General features: G+C 38.8%; 1 protein-coding gene across 10 annotated transcripts in view; it reads right to left on the reverse strand.

Moving 5' to 3' along the window:
- THRB (thyroid hormone receptor beta) overlaps positions 1 to 20,787 on the reverse strand; it is a 184,297-nt gene that overhangs the window by 31,497 nt on the left and 132,013 nt on the right. The window contains exon 1 of one of the 10 annotated variants that reach the window (XM_077302748.1): positions 11,148 to 11,605. The exons of the other annotated variants lie outside the window; for them this stretch is intronic. Coding sequence (XP_077158863.1) covers positions 11,148 to 11,475 — 328 coding nt within the window. The 5' untranslated portion in view covers positions 11,476 to 11,605. Of the gene's footprint in view, positions 1 to 11,147; positions 11,606 to 20,787 lie in introns of those variants that run through there. 10 annotated transcript variants of the gene reach the window in all.

Here is a 20,787-nt window from a genome sequence, read left to right on the forward strand (position 1 = left end):
TGGGGTCCCATGTGGCTACTATTTACCTATAAATCTCCCATATCTCTTTGACCCCTGAGGCTGGATGCAGATAGGCCTACAAAGAGTAGGTGTAAGTGGGTGCAAATCTGATGTTTTGGCATGAAATCAATTCATTCTTAGATAAAACGTAGGTCAGAAATCTTTTAAAAGTTCCATTCTCTAGCAAATATTTTAAGGCATGACCAAATAGGTAATAGAGTTAAGCCTATGTTTTCTTTGTGGTTGTGTTGAATGTTCATAAAATCCTTCTAAACCTACAAGGATTATTTCCCTACTTCAATAATAGATGTTTTGTACTTCACTGTATTTGCTTTTAGGGCATTATTAAATTTATTCATTTAATAATAACAATAATACAATTTTTAAAATTAAAAAAAGACAATACAATTCAACCATCTGGAATCTGATCAATACACATGGAGCATGTCCTCGAACGAACTGTTCGGCGTAGGCAGAATTTAGATCAGAATGTGTTTATGGTAAATATGTGGGATGGCAATATGGATTTGTGTTTGGACAGGTTCATCTGTGGGAGAATGACACATTACTTCTGATCAGAGGATTCATCAGAAAGTTAAATTAGAGGGGAGGCTAATTAAACTAAATAATTGCACTGACTGATTCTTTCCCCATAAATACCATTAGCTGCATTACAGGCTTCACATTATTTTAAAATAAACTTTTGTACATAATCACTGCTTCAACAAAAATGGAATACATTTTAAGTCTGGCTCCAATTACATTCATGCTGTATTGCTCCCAGCAAGTCCCCTGATTTTCTCTGTACCTATGAAATCATGGTGGTAGGCCATCACCATTCATGATAAGTGGACTCTACTGGTGGATCCCAAGTTTTGCAAGCCCAGTTAAGTGCTTTGGGAAAATATAAAACATAATTGTCTCAGAATGATACATATTTGTAGCTAGAGAGCTTGGGGGCTTCGGTAGGGTTATGAACTATAGCTTAAATCAACAATATGGAATCAGATAGCATCTAATACCACTGGAAACCATGAAGAAATCTATTACATGCAAACGCTGGCAGGGGCTCATGGGAACTGTAGTCCATGGACATCTGGAGGACCACAGGTTGACTATCCCTGTTGTATGGTAAGTGGTGCCACTAGAGGTAAGCACAGAAAGGAGAAGCAGGAGGCGGGGGTGAAGGAGTGACTGCTCCAGTTTTTTCTTCTCTTCCCACTGCCAGTATCACCAGTGGGGATTCACCACATTGCTCGGTAGGAGTGGCAGAGAGCAGTGGCTTCCAGTCTTTCTCCTTCTCCTTTTTGGGTGTTCACCTACAGTAAGAGAAAAGTTTCTCCTTTTTGGAGGGGTTGTAAACCCCCTTTTGCTTAGTTTTAACATTTTTCTTCAAACCTGGGTGTCTCCCCCCAATCTTACAGAATATCTCTTTTGTGTATATATGGTCCTAATCTGCAGATCTAAGCATCCGCAGATAGACAGAGTTTTAGATATCCTGATGGTAGTTCTCCTGGCTTGTAGATGAACTTTACAAAATTTTGCTTTTATTCCAAGAAAAAGCTGTTTTTAAACCAACAAAATTATAACTATGAAATCTCTGCATTTCCAAAGAACAAGGGACAGATTAATTCATATGTACTGATTTGCTAAATGCAATATGGAAGGTATTATTATAGGTCAAACACTATTGTAGTATTTGAATGAACTTGCCTTGCTGGCATCACCAGAAGTTGTTTGCAGCTTGATGACACATTCTTTAGGTTCTGGTAATCACCTTTAAGGCCATATGCGGTCTGGGCCCAGTGTACTTGAGAGACCACCTTTCTGCCTACAGCCCTCAAAAAGCCTTACACTCTGCCACCTCCAACTGGCTGGTGATCTCTGGCCCCAAGGAAGCTTGGATGACTTCAACCAAGGCCAGAGCTTTCCCTGTCCTAGCCCCCCCACCTGGTAAAATGAGCTCCCAGAGATCAGGGCCCTAACGGAACTTGAACAATTCTGCAGGGCCTGCAAAAGGGAGCTCCTCCACTAAGCATTTGGTTGAGGTTGACCAGAACCAACATCTTCCATGAGCCTCCCTCCCATGAACCTCAATGTCCATGAGCTTCAATGTCTTGAACCAACCAACCATGGGTCCATGGTATGTTACGGTTATGAATTTACTGTTCTCCCTGTTTATTATTGTTCCATGGTTATCTATGGTTATCAATTTCTCTGTATTGTTAATGTTCCTATGTTACTTGTGAACCACCTTGAACCTCCATGGAAGGCGGTATATAAATGTAATTAATAAATAAAATAAATAAAATTAGTTGCAATGAGGAAGTGTTATTATGCTATAAGTTTTCACAACATATATTCATCATTAAAATAATTAAAATACCATATTGTATCCCAGTGACATTCAATCAGAGTAGTTTTGCAGATGAGATAGAACATGATTACCAGAGTGCAGGATAAGACTTGAATAGAAGAGAGCTACAATAGCAGTTAACAACCTTGACCTTCATCTATTTGGCATATTTAAGGCAGTTGAAGATAAAGCTGCAATCTGTCAGACTTGCATCATGCAAATCTGTCTAATCTGCCCTTTTGGCAAGATAAACTGCTCAGTAGGGGCAAATGCCCCTGTCTTAGAGGAAAGTATGCAATAATCCAATGTGTGCAATCTTTCCTTAAATATATTACCTTTGTTCAAGATAATAGGTGGCATGTATGAAAACTATTCAAAGCTGTTTTCTTCTAATGTTGTACTTTGAGGCCAGAAGAACTGGCTTGGCTATACTGGTGATTTTTAAAGGAAAAAAAGGATTTGCATCCATACTGTGCATCACAAAATGGCACCCCACCAAATATCGTTCATGGGGAAGAGGGGACCACTAGGAACAGCTTAGGGAAGAGCAGAAAGTCTTGAATAGGTTGGAAGAATTGGCAACAATTAGACCCCTTTCCAACTGTGGGAATCCTCTCTGGCATCCACATCAAAATTTCATTAGCTGCTTGCATAGCATTATTCACAGCTCTTAATACTGGGTCACTGCTGACTCATCTACATGACGTTTGAAACCATTCATAAATAATGGCCTCTGTTTAGATCTCCAGCAAACACATTTTAGCCCCAAGGATAAGTGGGCCTATAGCTACATTGCACTGTTTTCAGCGACAATAAAAGCTAATGTTACAGGTGCATCAGCTCACTGAATTTGTACCCTTTAAAGCAGGACCTTAATAAGCTTTCTGCAAAAGACAATTGGTTAATAAAAACTAGAGAATCAGTATTAGATCCAGAGAGCTGTGAGTAGATTTCTGTTCACTGAACAGATTTTTTCTATCTCCCCCTTCCTGCTGCAGTCTTCAGTGTCTTTGTAAATAACCTTGCTGATATATGTGGCTTTTCATATCTTGTATATTTTATTTGCACATTTATTGCACATTTATTGTTCACATTGCTACGTTCAGTAATTATTGCCATTGCCTAGGGCTACCTTTATTTACATTTATGTATTTCTATGTCCCATAAACATTTATTTATTTCTATGAATCTCCAGCTGTGGATGTTTCCCAAAGGTGCCCTAGAGCAATATGGAACATGTTTCAGCTTCAAAAAGTCAATGCATGACTCTGAGTACATTTACTTCCACCTTCATAATGTTTGAAGGCTTTCAAAGACTATAGTGAAGCTGTATGCTCTAGCCCAATATTTTTTCTCTGTTGCACTTATGCAACCCAGACTAACTTCAGTTAAGAAGAAAAAGCGTTGGTTCTTATATGCCGCTTTTCTCTACCCAAAGGAGTTTCAAAGCAGCTTATACTTGCCTTCCCATTCCTCTCCCCACAACAGATACTCTGTGATGGAGGTGAGGCTGAGAGAGCCCTGATATTACTGAAGAAGAAACGTTGGTTCTTATATGCCACTTGTCTCTACTCAAAGGAGTCTTACAGTCACTTTCCCTTTCCTCTCCCCACAACAGACACCCTGTGAGGTAGGTGAGGCTGAGACCCATTATGCACGGGGGTTTTAGCGCACATTCGGGGTGGAATGGCGGCGACTAAAATCACGGATAACGCACGGAGCCGGCTGCAACCGGCTGCAGCTTCGGTGCATGCCGCCGAAAAAGCCGCGTCAGTGAAACGCGGAAGAAAGCGCAGCTTCCGGGTGAGCGGGGCGCAACCAGAAGCGGTGCCCGGATCGGCGCGTGCATAATCGGTTACTCTGGGTTTTGCCGCCGTCGCGCCCCACCCCGTGCATAACCGGTATGCGTCGCGTCTTCCCCCTCCGCGTTTTCCATGTGACCCGAAATCGCCGTTTCGGCGACCGTGCATAATGGGCCTGACAGAGCCCTGAGTTTACTGCTCGGTCAGAACAGCTTTATCAGAGCTGTTGCAAACCCAAGGTCACCCAGCTGGTTGCATGTGGGGGAGCACAGAATCAACCCCGGCTTACCAGATTAGAAGTCCACACTCCTAACCACTACACCAAGTTGGCTTTAAATGCAAGATAAAGCGCGATCATCTTCTGTTCAATTATTGATTGAGGATAACCTACAGATAGTTTGTTGTACAAAAATGAATTACTAAAACCAGCATACAAGGATCTCTTAAATAAGTTTAGATTTTTTTTAATGCTATTCTGATTTATTCTGTTTTATGTGAACCTTCCTGAGCCTTTGGGGAGGGCAGTATATAAATATAATAAATAAATAAATATAGAACTTGTCTGTGTGTGATTTTGCTAATTAAGTTAAAGTTCAGAATAAATTTAAGGGAGTTAGATCTCATTCTCTCTTGTTTTGTTAATTACATGAAACATGGAAAGAAATGTTATTTAAAAAATTGTGGTTGTCTTAGGGTAAACCTACTGGTCTATTGCCTGATTTATTACTTTTAAAATGGACAAAAATATATTAGTAGAGCCAATGCTAGATTTGCCTTGCAGACTTTGATAAAAACTCAGTATGGAAATCATATTGTTAGTGATGATTCTGCTTACCATCAATTTATTTGAATTATTATTTTTATGGGTAACTAATGTTGTACAGATTATGCTTTTATGTTATGTTTTAGAAATGGTCCCAATGGCTACCCAATGAACGTTTTACTCATATTCATTTAGTAGTATCACAAAACAAAGATAAATTATATGAAAGGTACTGGACATACATTCATGTCACAGAAACATGAAGAACTTATAGTTACAATCAAAGGAAAGATGAGTTTTGCAGGCTAATTATCTGCAGTGAGATAGCAGTCAGAAGAATTCTATACTCTATTCTATAGAGTTGTTGAGGTGGGGGGGAGAGAAATAAATGTAGCACAGTTTGCACAAAGGACTGTAGATCACCATTACACTTGGTACTTCTCATTATCACTCACATGGAGCCGTATTGCATTTATTTCTTGGATGCAGAAATACCTCAGGGTCCCTTTGTGCAAGTAATGAGTTCCACTTTTAAGAATAATTTTAAGAATAATTGTTAATAGGTGGGGCACAGTGTGAGCAAATGGTCAAAGGTCAAAATGTCCTATGCGACTTATTCCCAGCCTCTGTTATAAGTAGTGGATGTTTGGCCTACTCACAAAAGGTCCCAGTTGCAAGGTTTGCTTTTAAATGTATGCTCCTTCTCCTTACACATATTGAAGTGTAGTGCTGTGAAGCTGAACAACAATATGCTTCAGAACAATCTTGAGTTGTGAGCCAATCTCACCGTAGCATGGTGAATCTCATTATTATTTTATTATTTATTATTATTATTATATTATAAACCATAAAAAGTGACTGGTGTCAACCAAACTCAATCCTAGCTGAAATTAATTTAGAAATATATATATACCTGGAACATTAAGGTAGCATGAATCACCACATAAAACAGAGAATTAGATTACCCTTCCCTCGCCAATTTGCTACATTTCCTTAGGCAGGCAACTTAACTTTCCCCCGAGCCATTTATTTCTGGGTGAAAAACAACAGGAGAAAATTCTCTCTCTGCTAAGTACCAATATTATTGTATATTGTGATGTTTTCCCTGATGATGTTTAACTGGGAAAATCTAATGCTTACTGATTTTCTGTCTCTTTTTCCAGCATATAGACCAAGTGATTGCCGGTGAGAAATAGCTCACTGTTTTAAAAAAAACCCAACAACCCTGAATGAACAAGGTCATCCAATAAAACTGCAATAGTTCTACAAACTGATTCTCTTGTTGATATAACTACTGTGATTTTACCCAACAGACATACAACATAGTTAAAATTCAGCAAAAGATTCAAATTGTCGCACAGAAGTAGAAAAAGACAGAAGTCAATGGGATTCACAAATCTGTTTTTTATCCATCCTGCAAAATGCCCCAAGAAGACACACAGATTGTACTGATTGTGTGGGGAAGATGTGTGGGTTCCTTCTTTCAAAGGATCACCAGAGAAGCAAAAAGATATAGCAGTCACTTGCTTTATACTGCATTTCTGAACATGATTGACTCTAAACCCCACTAAAGCCAATGACTACAATCCAGTGAAGTGTTTTTGACCTGCCCTCATTCAACAGAACGTTGGCCCACTTTAAATAGCTAGCAACATTTCACAATGAATTTTAAATGCCTTCAGTTTTACTAGTAGTTTACTGTACAAGACTGGAGACAACGAAGGTTTGCTGCCGAGAAAAAGAATTCTCAAGCTTTTCTGAACACAGAAACGAATGCTTCTTTGGAGCCTTAGATTCAAACAGTCTAAGTGCATGGAGACGTGTATCCAGAACAGGAGCCAAATGTACAGAATATATTCTCAACAAAGATTCATTCAATAAATAGTAACAATTTACCTCATTTCTATGCTCAGAGAACAAGTTTTTATTAGCCAACACAGGTTCCAATAAACCCAAGTATGCCTGGATGTAAAATCTACATAAAACTTATGAGCCAATGTTTCAGTCAAGTTAGCAGCGCAAGGACAGAATCTACACCTGGATGAAATATTTTCATATCTTTTTGCCAGGAGTGCTGATGGTAGCACATTAAATCTAGCCAGAGTAAATTGCACGGAGGTATCTTAGAACAGTTAATATTATGTGTGTATTGATGTGGAATCATTGGAGCTAAATTTAATAGCAGGAGAGAACACACACCATGAGCTTTAGCCAATGTTTCTTGAAAATCAATATCCTTTATATGATCATTGATCGCTAAACTAGCTTCACTTAGCCTCGTGGATTTTAAAAAAGGAGGGGGAAGACCAAAAGTGGTCAATTTCTCATCTGTTGGGGTAAGCCAATTTGGAGTAGAGTATAAGGATCATTTATTAAGTTGTAAAAAAATTTTTTCTGATTACCAATGAACCAAATTCAGATTCTTAATCTAAATACTGCTACCCAGGCCAAATCTATAAATGATGTAAATCCAGTTTCTAATATGAGGACCAGAGAGCATACAGACCAAGGTGCTTTAAGAATTGTTCTCAAGGATTTTAACTGCATCAAACTGATAGAAGGGTTAATAACTTGCATATAAAAGCTGTATATAAAAGCTGATTTAGTAAATAACTGGAATACTACTAGAATATACTATAGTCCCATCATAAGAAAGAATTTTATGATTGCTCCAGTTTCAATTTTGGCTTTAACTAGGGTTGATTCAAGATGCAGTTTTTAAAAAACATAATGCTACATTGAAGATAACCTTAGATCTAACTTGTGCAATTCTATATACAGTGAGTGAAAAAATGTTCTAAAGTAAATTATTTGGTTTTTATAAATATATGTTATAGACATTTAATTTTCAGAACAATTCCTAAATAATGCCTGCGAGGCTCTCTTGACTCAAACTAGCACATCCTAGGTACAAAGAAGCCTTATGTTAAAGAGATCGTAATCTCTCAAGAATTTAAAAAAGTGGTTAAATCCAGTAATTTGTGGGTGCAAGGACTGCAGATCTTCCCCTTCTCCTGACAGTTCTTTCCATTCATTCTTGGGTGCATGGGAGCAGAGGGGGGGAAGTTGCAATGATGAAGAAACAAAATCATCCCTTCTACCTCTTCTATTGTCAGAGCTGCATAGATGAAAAAGAAGGCAATGTCACCCCTTCCTAGTCCACCTCCCCAATCTACTCCCCTGTGACCCCATCAAACTTTTGTTTCAGGGTGCAAAAAGACTGCTAGGTGAGGAGAGGGACCAATAAAAGGTCCACATCCCTTCAAGCCTTTTGCTGAATCCAAACTACTGTTAATGTTATGCAAAATAATCACACCGTTGAGCAAATTATATATACTGTTCCCTTAATTATATAGATTTCCTTGAACCTTGCATTATTTTGAATAACCCTCTGAATCAGGATCTGTGATGCGACTGACATAAAACACCACAGAAAACTAGCTGTCTTATGTTTTGCTTGCCACCCCACGCCATGTATCTAGGAATCTGATTTCTAAGGTAGACTTTTGTTCCCACAAAGAGTTATTGATATAAGTAAAACTGTTCACATATTCAGGACAATGAATGTTCAGGCCTCTCTTTTCTTTGATAAGTGTTTGAAATTAATGGTTTCTCCTATAAACACAGTAAATACTTACTTTATAATGAAGCATGGCAAATTCTTAAAGTTCATGCATAATCCTACATTTAAAAGAATATCCAAGTGCTCAACAAATTACATTTCCTGATTTTCAGCCTCTTTACTTTCTTTCTATAATGTTTAGCCTTACTATGGAAGATAAGAAGGATTTAGAACTACACTGGGAAAACATTCTAAAGCAACAGCCAGGAACATCTGATTATGGTGTTGGTAGAACATTTATACCCTAGACATTAATTTCTAGGCATTTATTATTTCTCCATAGATGCAGTCCCATGCATCCTGTGGAATCTTTTGTTCTTCACTTTTATTGGGATTTCTGTCAGGTAGGCAATATTAACCCCTTTTTGAAGGCTCTCACTGGCATCATAAAATAAGACAGCTATATAAGGACAAACTAAAACCTGAAGAAGTATTAGAAGTGTGTTATTAATTGTTCTTAGGGAGCAGCACTGCACAGGCATGGAAATGATCATATTTAATACAAATCAAAGTATTAATTGTTGCACTGAACTAAGCTCTACAGGGCTGATCATGAACACCTGCTTTGGATCCTAATTTTGTTTTAATGAGCTAGTACTAAGACTCTACTAACCAAAAAGAGTGGAGAATACAGGGAGAAATCAATTTTGGATCAATACTGTCACAAATGTTTCTTATTAAAGCCTTCTGCCAGGATTAGGAGAGGTTACTTTTGTTAAGAGTTTGGCTTGCAATATCCCATGAGGAAACATGACTATCCTTCCAAAGACATGGCTTTTCTTTTGTTTAGCAAACATAGCATCAGAATAACCTGGAAAAGTACATGATTCTCTTTCACCTACACTGAAGGTATCTTTTCCAGCTGTCTCATTACAATAGGTACAACCATGTTAACTATGAAAACTCATGGATATTCTTACTGAGGTTGTTGGTAAGGGAAAGAAACAAGAATCTTCAGAAACACATTATAATTGATTTCAGTGTAAAATACAGCTGCAAAAAGGGAGAATCAGTTTGAGCCCATATTATTTGAAGCCCCACACAGACCCCTCAGTTACAGCTTTTAGGATAGCAATATACATAATAATACCAAGCGCAATAGGGATTCCCATGCTATATAGATCATTATAATTTCAGAACCATCAACTGTCCTTGATGATTCTTGAGCAATTCAGTTTTATTCCTTAAAAAAACGGTGAGGAATTCATATTATGAATCAAACATGAAGAAAAAAGTTATGCATGCGTGAGAGAAGAATGACATGGATTCCCCGAAATTTTTCTAAACAAGAGACAGTACATTTTATGAACAAATGAATCAATGTCTGATTAAAGAATGAAATACACACACACACACAAAGGAGGCACAGTGTCCTTTCAAGTGTGAAAATCAGCTCTGATAAAATTACGTAGTTGTAAAATAATGTACATGAGTAGGAAAAAAAAATCTCCATGCCGTGAACATAACTCCCAACCTGATATTGACCAATTCTTTGTTGAAATCCAGAATTTGTATTAGTATTTAATCTCAGTTATCATGTAATAGCATGTTATTATTTAAGGGAAAATAAGGCACATGTTTAGTATTAACAGTTATTTTCAGGGCTAGTTTGGGCTAGAGAATCAGTTAAAATAACAAAACATCTGTTCTGTAACTTCTTACATTAGCTGAATCGGCCTTGAGTAGTATAAAGGCACTGCTATAATGCTGATTTAAAATAACACTCTTTAGTTAGATGTTTAAAACCAGAAAATCCAAAGTATCAAACATCTGCATGCACAATTCTGCCCAAATGCTGGTCAGTCTATGAGCTGATATTGAACACTGGAGGATGTCTAAACAGTATTTGCACATGCTTTTTCTTCTGAATCTCTCACAAACGATGCATCGTAACTAATTTTTATAAAAGCATCTCTGAAAAAATGCAAAACTATTTTAACAGAGTAATGGATACTCCAAACCACCCAACTCACACATTAGATAAACTTTTCATGGGAATAGTAAAGTTTAGCTTTGCTTTACAGCTCTCTTGCCCTATTAATTGCTCACACAGGTGGCTTCCTTCACTGCTATGCACTTTAAGAACTTGAACTGAACAACAATTGCATAACTTGCTTTGACATTTGAATCTTAATTTGAGCAACCTATAATGCAAATTACACAATATCTATTTAAGTACAAAACACTGAGGAAAAAAAAACACTAGAACTAGCTAAGATTACAAATGCATAATAATCACCTTGCAAAGGAGAAAAAAAAACTTTCTCACAGTCTGACAATGCAAGAGCAAATGCACAGAAAACAGACACAGCCAGCTGGCAATACAGACATATTAGTATATGTTTACATACACACAGGAATAAAACAGCAGTCTAAGGCTAATGTAAAAGTAATTGTCAATCGCTATCTTTTGCACACACACAAAAATGCTTTTGAATTGCCTAGCAACATCTGTTGCTCTTGCTCTCAGTTCTAAACAGGCAGTCTTCACATCAAAGATGTAACTGAGCCAACTGAGAGCGCCTGTAAGTGTGAAGCAGCAGAAGAGCCAGATGCAGGTGGATTTAATTTTTTGTTAGCAAGAATCAATAAAATTGTCCCTACCTTTCTTCTGAGAGTACGATGGTGATTGCACTTGAGAAAAAGTAGGCTTTTCTTCAGTGAAATATTCAGGTTGGCTGTACTGATGCAGGGCCATGTCCATGTCAGAGTACTCGCTTTTAAAAACGTTTCCAGGGTAACTACAGGTATAAGGCTGATTCACCGCCCAGGCCTGTTCCATATATATGTTATTATTGTGCAGGACCTGTGCATCACAACCGTAACTCTGACTGTCTTCGATATAGGTGCAATAATCAGTGGACTGCATGTAGCAGTTGCTGCTGGCAGCTGCTGGGTGAGCCTCGTATATTTCCTGCATACAATAGTTCATTTTGTTATCCTGTCTCAGTCTCTACATATACACATACAGACTCACATGAATATGCACCATAACATGCATACACATGGATCGGGCACGGAGGAGGACATGAATACGCAACACCAAGCAAGTCAACGGCAAAACTGAGAGTTTGACCATGGAGCAGCACTCGATGTGCTAAAACCCTATTTATATTAGGGATGGCTTGAGAGCTTTCCTGCCAGTCAAACATATTGGGAAGCAGATTTATGGCGGTCAAAGATCTTAATCTGTGACTGCATGTTAATTCCTAGGGAAGATGGCGGGTACTGCTGGCCACTAGACAAAGAAGCAACACCCAGACAGTTGGGGAGGGGGGGGGGAATAATCATTTCATAAAACCATAAAGCTCCCCCCTTTCAGTATGATTAGAAGCTTATTAGCAGGGAAGGAAACCACTATGCCACTGATGCTGTCACAACTTAAGTGTGAAGCATCACAATGAATGCTAACAAAATCCAAGCTATGCTCAAAATCCAAAAATCAATAAGCTTCAGCATAAACTCATGGAAAATCCAATAGTGCTGTGTTGGTGACTCAAGCAGTAAGTCTAGTTTTACTAAAAGAAATAATATTGCCTAAATCTGTCATCTGCTTTATTGATTCTGATTGACAGAATTATCTACATGAACTTTTCATGCCTTAAACACAGAGGCTGAACTCCCTGCTGCTTACTAATTTAACACATTTGCAAGATGGCAGCTTTTTCAAACTTCAGCGATTCGAGGAGGCATTTTATTGAATCCAACAGGTGGGAAATTTCAAAAACACGCCATCTTAATCAGCAAACAGACTACTACTTAAACACTAAAGTTAAGCTTAATTGGTTTGTCATTACATTTCATTAAATTGCTTTCTTCTGATGATTCAATTATGACGTGTGGGCTGTTTCTACATCTGTTTCATTCTCATTCTCATATGCTGTTTCAAAATCATTGCGCAAGATAATTAAATGGATTCTCAGCTTTAAAAAAAAATAAGACTGTTTCACATATTCTAGGTTACATACATTCTGTAACAACAACTATTTAAAACACACCTCTGAGTAATTTTAGATAATACTATGATCAGCCAAAAGACCACAATGCTAGACTACTTTTGTTGCTTCACAGGTGTTAAACAATCCTGTTATTTTGAAATCGACTCAATTAAAAGTAGAAAGGGGAAAAATTAACTGGGCATCCTAAAACAAACAACAAAAAAAGGCATTTCCAAAAGTTTTCAGAAAGAAACTCCTTATCCTTCCAGTTTCCCCCCAACAACCGGTAGAATTCGTTAAGGGATACTTTGCTAAGTCTTGAGGAGGCTGTCAAATGAAAACCAGCAGTTCTCTTAAAGCATCATTTTCACTCTGAGATTACTACTGAAGTCTGTGTGTGTGTGTGTGTGCAAGGACAGTCTTTCAACAGAACCTCACTGAAAAGTGGCAGCAGACTTCGTACAGAGTAATGATTGTGTCACTGCAAATGCTAGTATTCGGTGTTGGTCAACCTTGTTCTCATAGGTTGATTGTCACTTATTACCAATGGCTAGGATACAAAAACTTTTTATCAGATACCAAGACATTTGCTTTCCATGCAGAATTTGCAGCTTACCACGAGAGTCAGGGTAGATGCAAACAGGCTATTGTTTTTATTTTAATTATATATTTAAACATTAAAGGGTTTTTTTTTAAGTTAAAAAATCATATGGCTTAAATGCAGTCTAAATCCGATACGTGTTAAATTTAAAATTTCACATTTATTTCTCAAAGATAAATAAATGACGCTTGGAATGTTTCCATGAAAACAAGAAAATATTGAGTTCAACCTATAAATATGACTTAATAGCTAATGTATGGTACTTGTCATTACACAAAATTATGAATATTAAGGAATTGCCAAAATTATGATTAAGAAATAGAACATAGACGTTTGTGATGGACTGCACTTTTAAAAGCTTAATAATGTGTAAACAGACTGTGAAGGGCTAATTCTTCACAGAAACAGAGAACCATGAGGGACAGGCTGTTCCAAGAGATCTGATTGGTTAGCATCAGTTGAGCAAAGAAAGATTTCTTAACTGGATGCTGAGGAGGATTTAGTCTGATTTCAGCCCTAGCTGAGAAGAGTTGAGTATTGAAGTTTTGGAAGTCAGTCTTAGTTGAGAGCAATTTAACATAGATGAAGAATGGGAGAAAAGTTGGCAAGGAAGTTCGGGAAGTCGGCGAAGACTCCCATTCGGGCTAAAGAAAGGGGATGGGTCTTCTAGTGAGATGAGAATTTCCCTACCCAGTCAAACACGGAGTTAGCTTTGAAGAGTGCAGTAATCCCTGGTTTGGTGTAGTTAGAAACTGCCTTTAGAGACCTTAAGAGTCAGTTTAAAAACTCAAAATGAGTACTGGCCTTTTGGAAACCAAAAGAGAGAATACTCAAAGAAAGTGTACAGGAGTGTTTGGGGAAACACTGGAACAAAAGCCTCTCAACATAAAAGTAATTATGAATAGCTTAAGAAACTCTAATTAGCATGAAATATAAGAACTAAAGCCTGTACATGTACTCTATAGTGAGTTATATCAGGAATTCCGCCTCAATGTTGAATAAAAATATTAATTTGAAATATAAAAACTTCATGAGTACCTTTTAAATTGTAAAACTTAAAGAGGGCTCCGATTCCTTCCCTCAAGTTCCTGGGCTGAGCCAAAATATTATTCTGTGACAAGGTGGGTCAGTCAGAATTCTTCAGGAAATGAGAAAAGAAATAACTGGGTGGCTCAGTTACAGAAGGGGAAGAAAAATGGAAGGAAAATATTACTTCTGAAGGAGGGAAGGGGGGCATTATAACATTGCTTTTTGACCAATAATCACTAGCCATGCTTCTGAAAAATTCTCACCAGTACCCAATCCAACACACCAAATTCTCTCCTGAGTTGGGGTTCCAGTTTTCATATAGAAGATCTTGCTTAGTGTACCTCTCATAAATCATGCCCAAAATAATCATTAATCTCACAATTCCATTTCAAACTCATACCTTAAGTACATATACTATTACAATGCAAAAGGTACGCAGACATTTTTTAGACGGAGGAAGGTTTTATTGTAGTTTGCATTTTTAAAATTTGAAATTGTAAGCCATCTTGAATAATAAGAAAGGCAGGGCATATTCATTTAAATAAACTGGGGAAATGATTAGATTTCTTTCTATTATTCTTTTAAATACTGTCACTAAATAATGAAATCATGCTTTGTGTCCCTTCTGTTGGAACATGAAAATCATTAATATTCTAATGTCTAAGACAAACAACAACACATTCTATATGTATATTATATTGTCTATATATATATATATTCATGACATAGGTGTCCGCAATATAGCGCCTCTGGATGTCCTGGCACTTGTGCCTGCTAAGTTGCTCAGAAAATGGATGCAGTCACTGTACAGTGGGGCTTGTCACTGGCTGTCCTCATTTAAATGAAAGGGTTTTCCACTGGAGGACTGGTAAGCACTTGGCCTTTCCTTAGTATAGGGTTCCATTGCCCCTGCAGACTTTCCTTCTTCCCAAGAGGTATGAAAACAAAAGTATTCATTGTCAAAGTTCCAAAGGTCTCTGTAGGTTAGGGTTCCATAATCAGACAAGCAGCAGGAGATGGGAGAGATAGGGACTCAGATTTTGGAGGGGAAATCAGTTGCTCCAGCACAATGCCGTAGCTCCTGGCATGACCTGGAAATGACATTATCATGCTGGGGATGATACTCTTGCATCCAACCAAAAACAATAGAGTTTGAGGCAAATGTCAGAGCATCACTCAGCATGATTATTGCGGCTGGGGACTTACCCCCCCCCCACACACACATTCTGCTGTTGGCGACATCCAACAGGAACAGGGGTCAAAAGATCTTTTGCCCTCAGCAGGAAGATGGGAACCTTACTTAGAACCTTGTCCTAACAGTTGCAGGTTGAATAGAGTGAAGCCGATGCAAACTACAGCCATATCTGGGGCCCAAGTTTGTGCTGCTTACAACCTTTGACTAAAAGATGGTTTAAATTCATTATAAGCACAAATGAATTCCTCATGTTAGTAATATGCAGGTGTCAAGGAAAGGACTTTGCATTGTACAAAAAGCGAACAATATTCTATTTTCCAGGCTTTCTATAAAAGTGTGTTCTCCAACAAAAGCATTACAGACGACAGAATTAAACAACCATTAGTGTCAGAGACAGATGCATTTAACATTGTCTTATTGAGATCAGAATCCCTGTGTCCATAGGTATTTTAAGCGAAAGGCGAAAGATGTATACAAACAAAAGAGAAACCAGAGATCAGGGTTCCTGCTGAAATATATTTGCTGGAGAAATAGCCAGGAAGGGTATTTGAAATAATATGAGTTTTAACAAAAGAACTTCTCCGCAACTTATTCAGGTAATGAATATGGAAAAACAAAAACAAATTGTAAAAACGGTACTGTTATTAATCTGTACTTCACACTAATTGAATTATATATTGGTTCTAAACAGAACAACTGATTTAATTCTTAACTACAGTAGAACAATTGGTGCAAATGCTCAGATCATAGAAAGGAAATCAATAATGACAATGGGGCAACAGGGACTTACTCGCGACACCGGTTGTCGGGAGGAGGACAGGTGGAAGGAAGACGGCCCAGCTTCAAGGCTCCCATGGTGGCTGCAGCGCTTGGATCAAGGCAGGGCTAGCAGCGTCCTAGGGACGCCGCTCGATTGCTTCCCGCCTTTTGCCTCTGAGCGGGCAAGCGATCCCAACCACCCTCCCTGTTATTATATGTTTGTGTAGATTTTGTATTTGTCACAGCGTGTTGGCAAAGGAGAATGAGCCTGTTGAGAGCTGGTGTGCGATCGGCCTCTCTGCGGGGATTGGGGCCTCCTTAAGGGGGTGATGACAATGAGCAGTTTTGCCAACCCGGCGGGATAGGCTAGTGTAGCTCACTTGTGATCGGATAACTCTGGAGGTAAGGCAAGGCGGTTTGCGCCCCTTGGCCCTCCGTTTGAGTTATCTTCCATCATTAGGCAAACCAAAACCTGTAAGTCCATATTCCCAGTGGGGAACAATGATGGACTTCCTATGGGTTTTGGTTGCGGGGCGGTGCAGTCGGCTGACTGCCTACGCCAGGTTCATTCCCCTGTGTGGCGCCAACCCTCCGTGGGAGGTGTTTATTAAAAGCTGTGGCCAGTTTAAAGCCAACAAAAGTGAGTTGCGTCTTATTTCCGCCGAAACTGACCTCCTACCTGACAATATGAATCTGTCAACGTGTATCTCTATAAATTAAAATAAAGTGTGCCAGGGTTTCCATTTTTGACAGGGCCATTAAAAAAAACTTTTAAATTAATTAACCTGTAGCACTTTTGTTAAAGAACTAACTTTTACACATTTATTGAAGAAAGATCTAAGCTAAATTACAAAAGCTTGAACTAGAACAAGAGTGGAGCAGGGGAGAGAAGGAAATGTTGAATACGAAAATTCTTATGGAAAAAGAACCAAAGAAGATTTTCCCACTAGAAATGGAGGGGGGAAATTAGCTATGAATATGAAATTCAATAACACGGTTACCTTAGAAATGAATCAGACTGTGCCATCAGTGTTAAAATAAGACTTTTAAGGGTCCATTGATTTGAAGATGTCTGCAATAGAAGAGAAAGCTTAAGAAAAATCTAGAAGTAAGGCTGAATGGCACGGCATGGGTTGTTGCTTGTACAGAGAAGATCTGGTTTAGCAAAAGGGGCAGCTCCCTTGCATCACAAAACAAAAATGTGGAAGGCCATTATGACAGATCTGGTTGCTACCAAATATCAGATAACCTTACAAGTATAGGATAGGGCTCAAACACCAGTTACATATACTTGAGATATATACCATATGCACTTATCACAGATATACTATTCAGACCGGCTGTCCATTTTGCAACAACAAATGTATTTCTCACAGTAGCTGTACAGCAGTGAAACAGCGTTTTAACTTCAAGTGCATTTTCTGTACTCAGCTTTAAAAACATCTGGCTTTTTGTGGCAATGTTGACAGTATCTACTTTTGCAGTCTCTGGTTATGTAACTATGTTAAACCCCGATTCAAACTAAAGAAAACACGCTGTAAGAAATATTTCTTATATTCTATTAACCAAGCTGTGAAATAGAGAGCACTGTAAACTTCTTTGGGTTCCAACTGCAGAGGAAAGTATGTAAGTAATAAGCTTATTGTTGCAGTTTTACACCATGATAACCATAACAAACAAAAATAAAACAATTAAAAGTAGTATCGTAACAGGCAATCATTAAAATAAATTCAGTCTAAAAATATTAAAGCTTAACATAATTTTTTTTTATAAAAGACCAAAAAATAGCATACAATTGTATAGTTGTACAACAAATACTCTGGGTTGGATCAGAGACAAATCTCTTCCTGATGGACATCGATTGTAGTATAAACATGGCTACCTCCAGTGTAACTGTCGGAAACACAGCTGCCAAAAGAAACTTAATTCGGTCCTCATCTGAACCAGAAATGCAAAACAGTATTTGATTCAAACTTGGTCGAAAAGAATCCTAGTGGACAGTATAGCAGCCAACAAACATGAAAAAATCACTGCAGACACTTGACTGCATGTGGGAACGTTCAGTGGACACAATGAGTCATTCCTTGGAGCACATATGCTTTTTTGATGCCTGAGTAGGGTTTATGTCTTGCAATCTTGGTGCAAGACTGAGACACGGTTCCCAAAAAATTCATGGGAGGCTCTTAAGATCATGAAGACTTTGAACACTAAGAATGGGCATAAACTAGCTCATGAATTAAACTTCATGATGAGCTTTGAGCACACTGAAGTTTGTGGCAGGTCAACTGGCAGGAACATGCCACAAACTTTCAAGCAGTTTGTGAAGGTTTGTGGCGGTCCATGAATATACATTTCCGCTCAATCAAAATGTTTACCAAACTTCAAAGCAACAGGGGAAAGATTGTAAAGGAACAGGCAGCAGGATGAGGTTTGATGCATTTGATGTGTATAACTCACACTTTTAAACCCGCTCCCGATATTTCCCCCCAAAGCACTTTCCTTAGGGCATTTTCTTTGGGAGGTCATAACTTGGACTCCCTAAGTCTAATCTCCACATAACATGGAGAGCATGGAGAAGAGTCTCAGGGGGAAATCTCTAGTGAGTTTGATGTCTCTAGCATGTATAGGTGCTGTTCTACGCACTCAGCCTCTTGAACCTGTGTTTGTCATTTCACAGAAAGCACTTTCATGGGGGCAGCTTCCTTGGGGGAGGGCATAACTCAGACCCCATAAATCTAATCCTTACCAAACACAAAGGGCAGATAGAAGAGAGTCACTGTGAGATCCACTGTGATTTTGGTGTCTGCAGCAAACTGGGGGAGGGGGGTGTTCTACTGCATCACAAATCTCAGTAAGAGAACCAATTTGTTTGGTGCCTAAAAATATGAGGATTGCCATGAACCACAAACCAAACCAACCCACATTTTCCTGATTGAACACATTTTCCTATTGAACACAGAAAAAAGATCCCTAGATAGTAGGTATGCTGGAAACTTATTCTTCTGGACTATAAAGAAAGCCTAAAAGTGTAGGATTTACAGATTGTGTGTGAAATCTCACTGTCCTATTTTTCCCAAAATGGAAGAAGCCTGGGGTAACCTGATCTCGTATCTTGGAAGTTAAGCAGGGTTGTCCCTCACTAGTATGTAAATGGGAGTCCTCTAAGGCAGTGGTCCCCAACCCCCGGTCTGGGGACTAGTAGTTGTCCTTGCATCAGTTGGTACTGGGCCACGGCTCCTCCTCGTCCACCTCCCTGGTTGCTGCCTCGGGGGCTGCCCTGCCACTCTGCCGCTGGCTCACCTTTGGTGTTCTCCAGCAGCCGCCATGGCTGGGGCTCCCCATCAGCATGGCACTGCGCAGCTGCTGCTGGCAGTGCCCTCCAGCGGGCAGCAGGAAGTCAGGGGCGCCAGCGGGAAAGCAAGTGGAGCAGGGGCTCAGGCGGTGGCGACATGCCTTGGCAAAAGACTCCCCCCCCCCGGGCCTCAGTAAAATAGTCAAGCATTGAACAGTCCCTGGTGATAAGAAGGTTGGGGACCACTGCTTTAAGGGATACCAAGATTGTGATGTGGAGGCAGGTAATGGCAAACTACCTTTAATGTCTGTTGCACTGAAAACCCCACAGGGTTGCTGTAAATCAGCTGTGACAGGATGTCACATTCCACCACCATGAAAAAAGTGACATCAGAAGTGGGGTACAACAGAATTCAGCGCAAGGTAGATGCCAGAATGTTACTGTGACACAAGATGACACAGCGAGAGGCATCCAGAAATACCGCATACTTTTGGGTTATTATAATAGGAAGAAGAAAGGAAAGAAGGGGAATGAGAAACAACTGTATCTAAGCCCTCCATCGAGTCTGCTCTTCGAAGCAGTTCAGACATAAGCAAAAGTGGGCACATGTAGAGAGTAGAAATGGGGTCATTTTTGCTTGGTTTCTTGCTATAGTGTATACAATACAGTCCATATATCTCTTTCCAATGGAACATGAAAACCACTTGTGAAGAAGGGATAAGTGAAATGTTCCAAATGTACCAGGATTTTTCCCTTTGAAAATAAATGCTGCAGAAGACACAGAGCTAAAGATAATAACATTACTGACAAAGAGGGTTGGAGTAACCAAGATTTTGAGAATGGACAACACTACTGCTGTGAGAATCACTTATCTTTTGGGAATCCATTTTCATTTCTACATGTCAGAAACCCAGTTTATCTATCCCTCTCAGAAGTATTCAGCACAACAAACCAACCTCAAGTTATCTGTGATGAGAACAGCATAAGTTCACTCCCTTCCACTCCTCTCCTATAAAAGTAATAAAACTGAAGTCTTTCAAGCTTCTTCTGGAGAATACTTTGTTGTGACATCTGTATAAGGTGAAATAAGAAGCTGTAATTTCTTCTCTGGTAATATGCATTGATTCAGCTGAATACGGACAACCAATTAGAATGCTTTGCCTGGACATATTGCAGCATATCCATTGGCACCAACTTTTATGTACAAAATACTATTACCCGCTCCTTAGCATTTTGGTCAATTTACACATTGAATTTGTTTTATTTATATTTATATTATCATTATTATGTTCCCTGTTGCTTTGTACCAGACTGAGACTGAACCACAAAGATAACTAACAGTTCCTCATTTTATCTTGAAATACTAAATTACATCTTGTACTGAAAGCATACAGTTTTGCTTTCTATCTTCTCTTTAAATACTAGTGCCG

This window comes from Paroedura picta, chromosome 11, assembly GCF_049243985.1.
Source record: "Paroedura picta isolate Pp20150507F chromosome 11, Ppicta_v3.0, whole genome shotgun sequence".
Taxonomy (NCBI): domain Eukaryota; kingdom Metazoa; phylum Chordata; class Lepidosauria; order Squamata; family Gekkonidae; genus Paroedura; species Paroedura picta.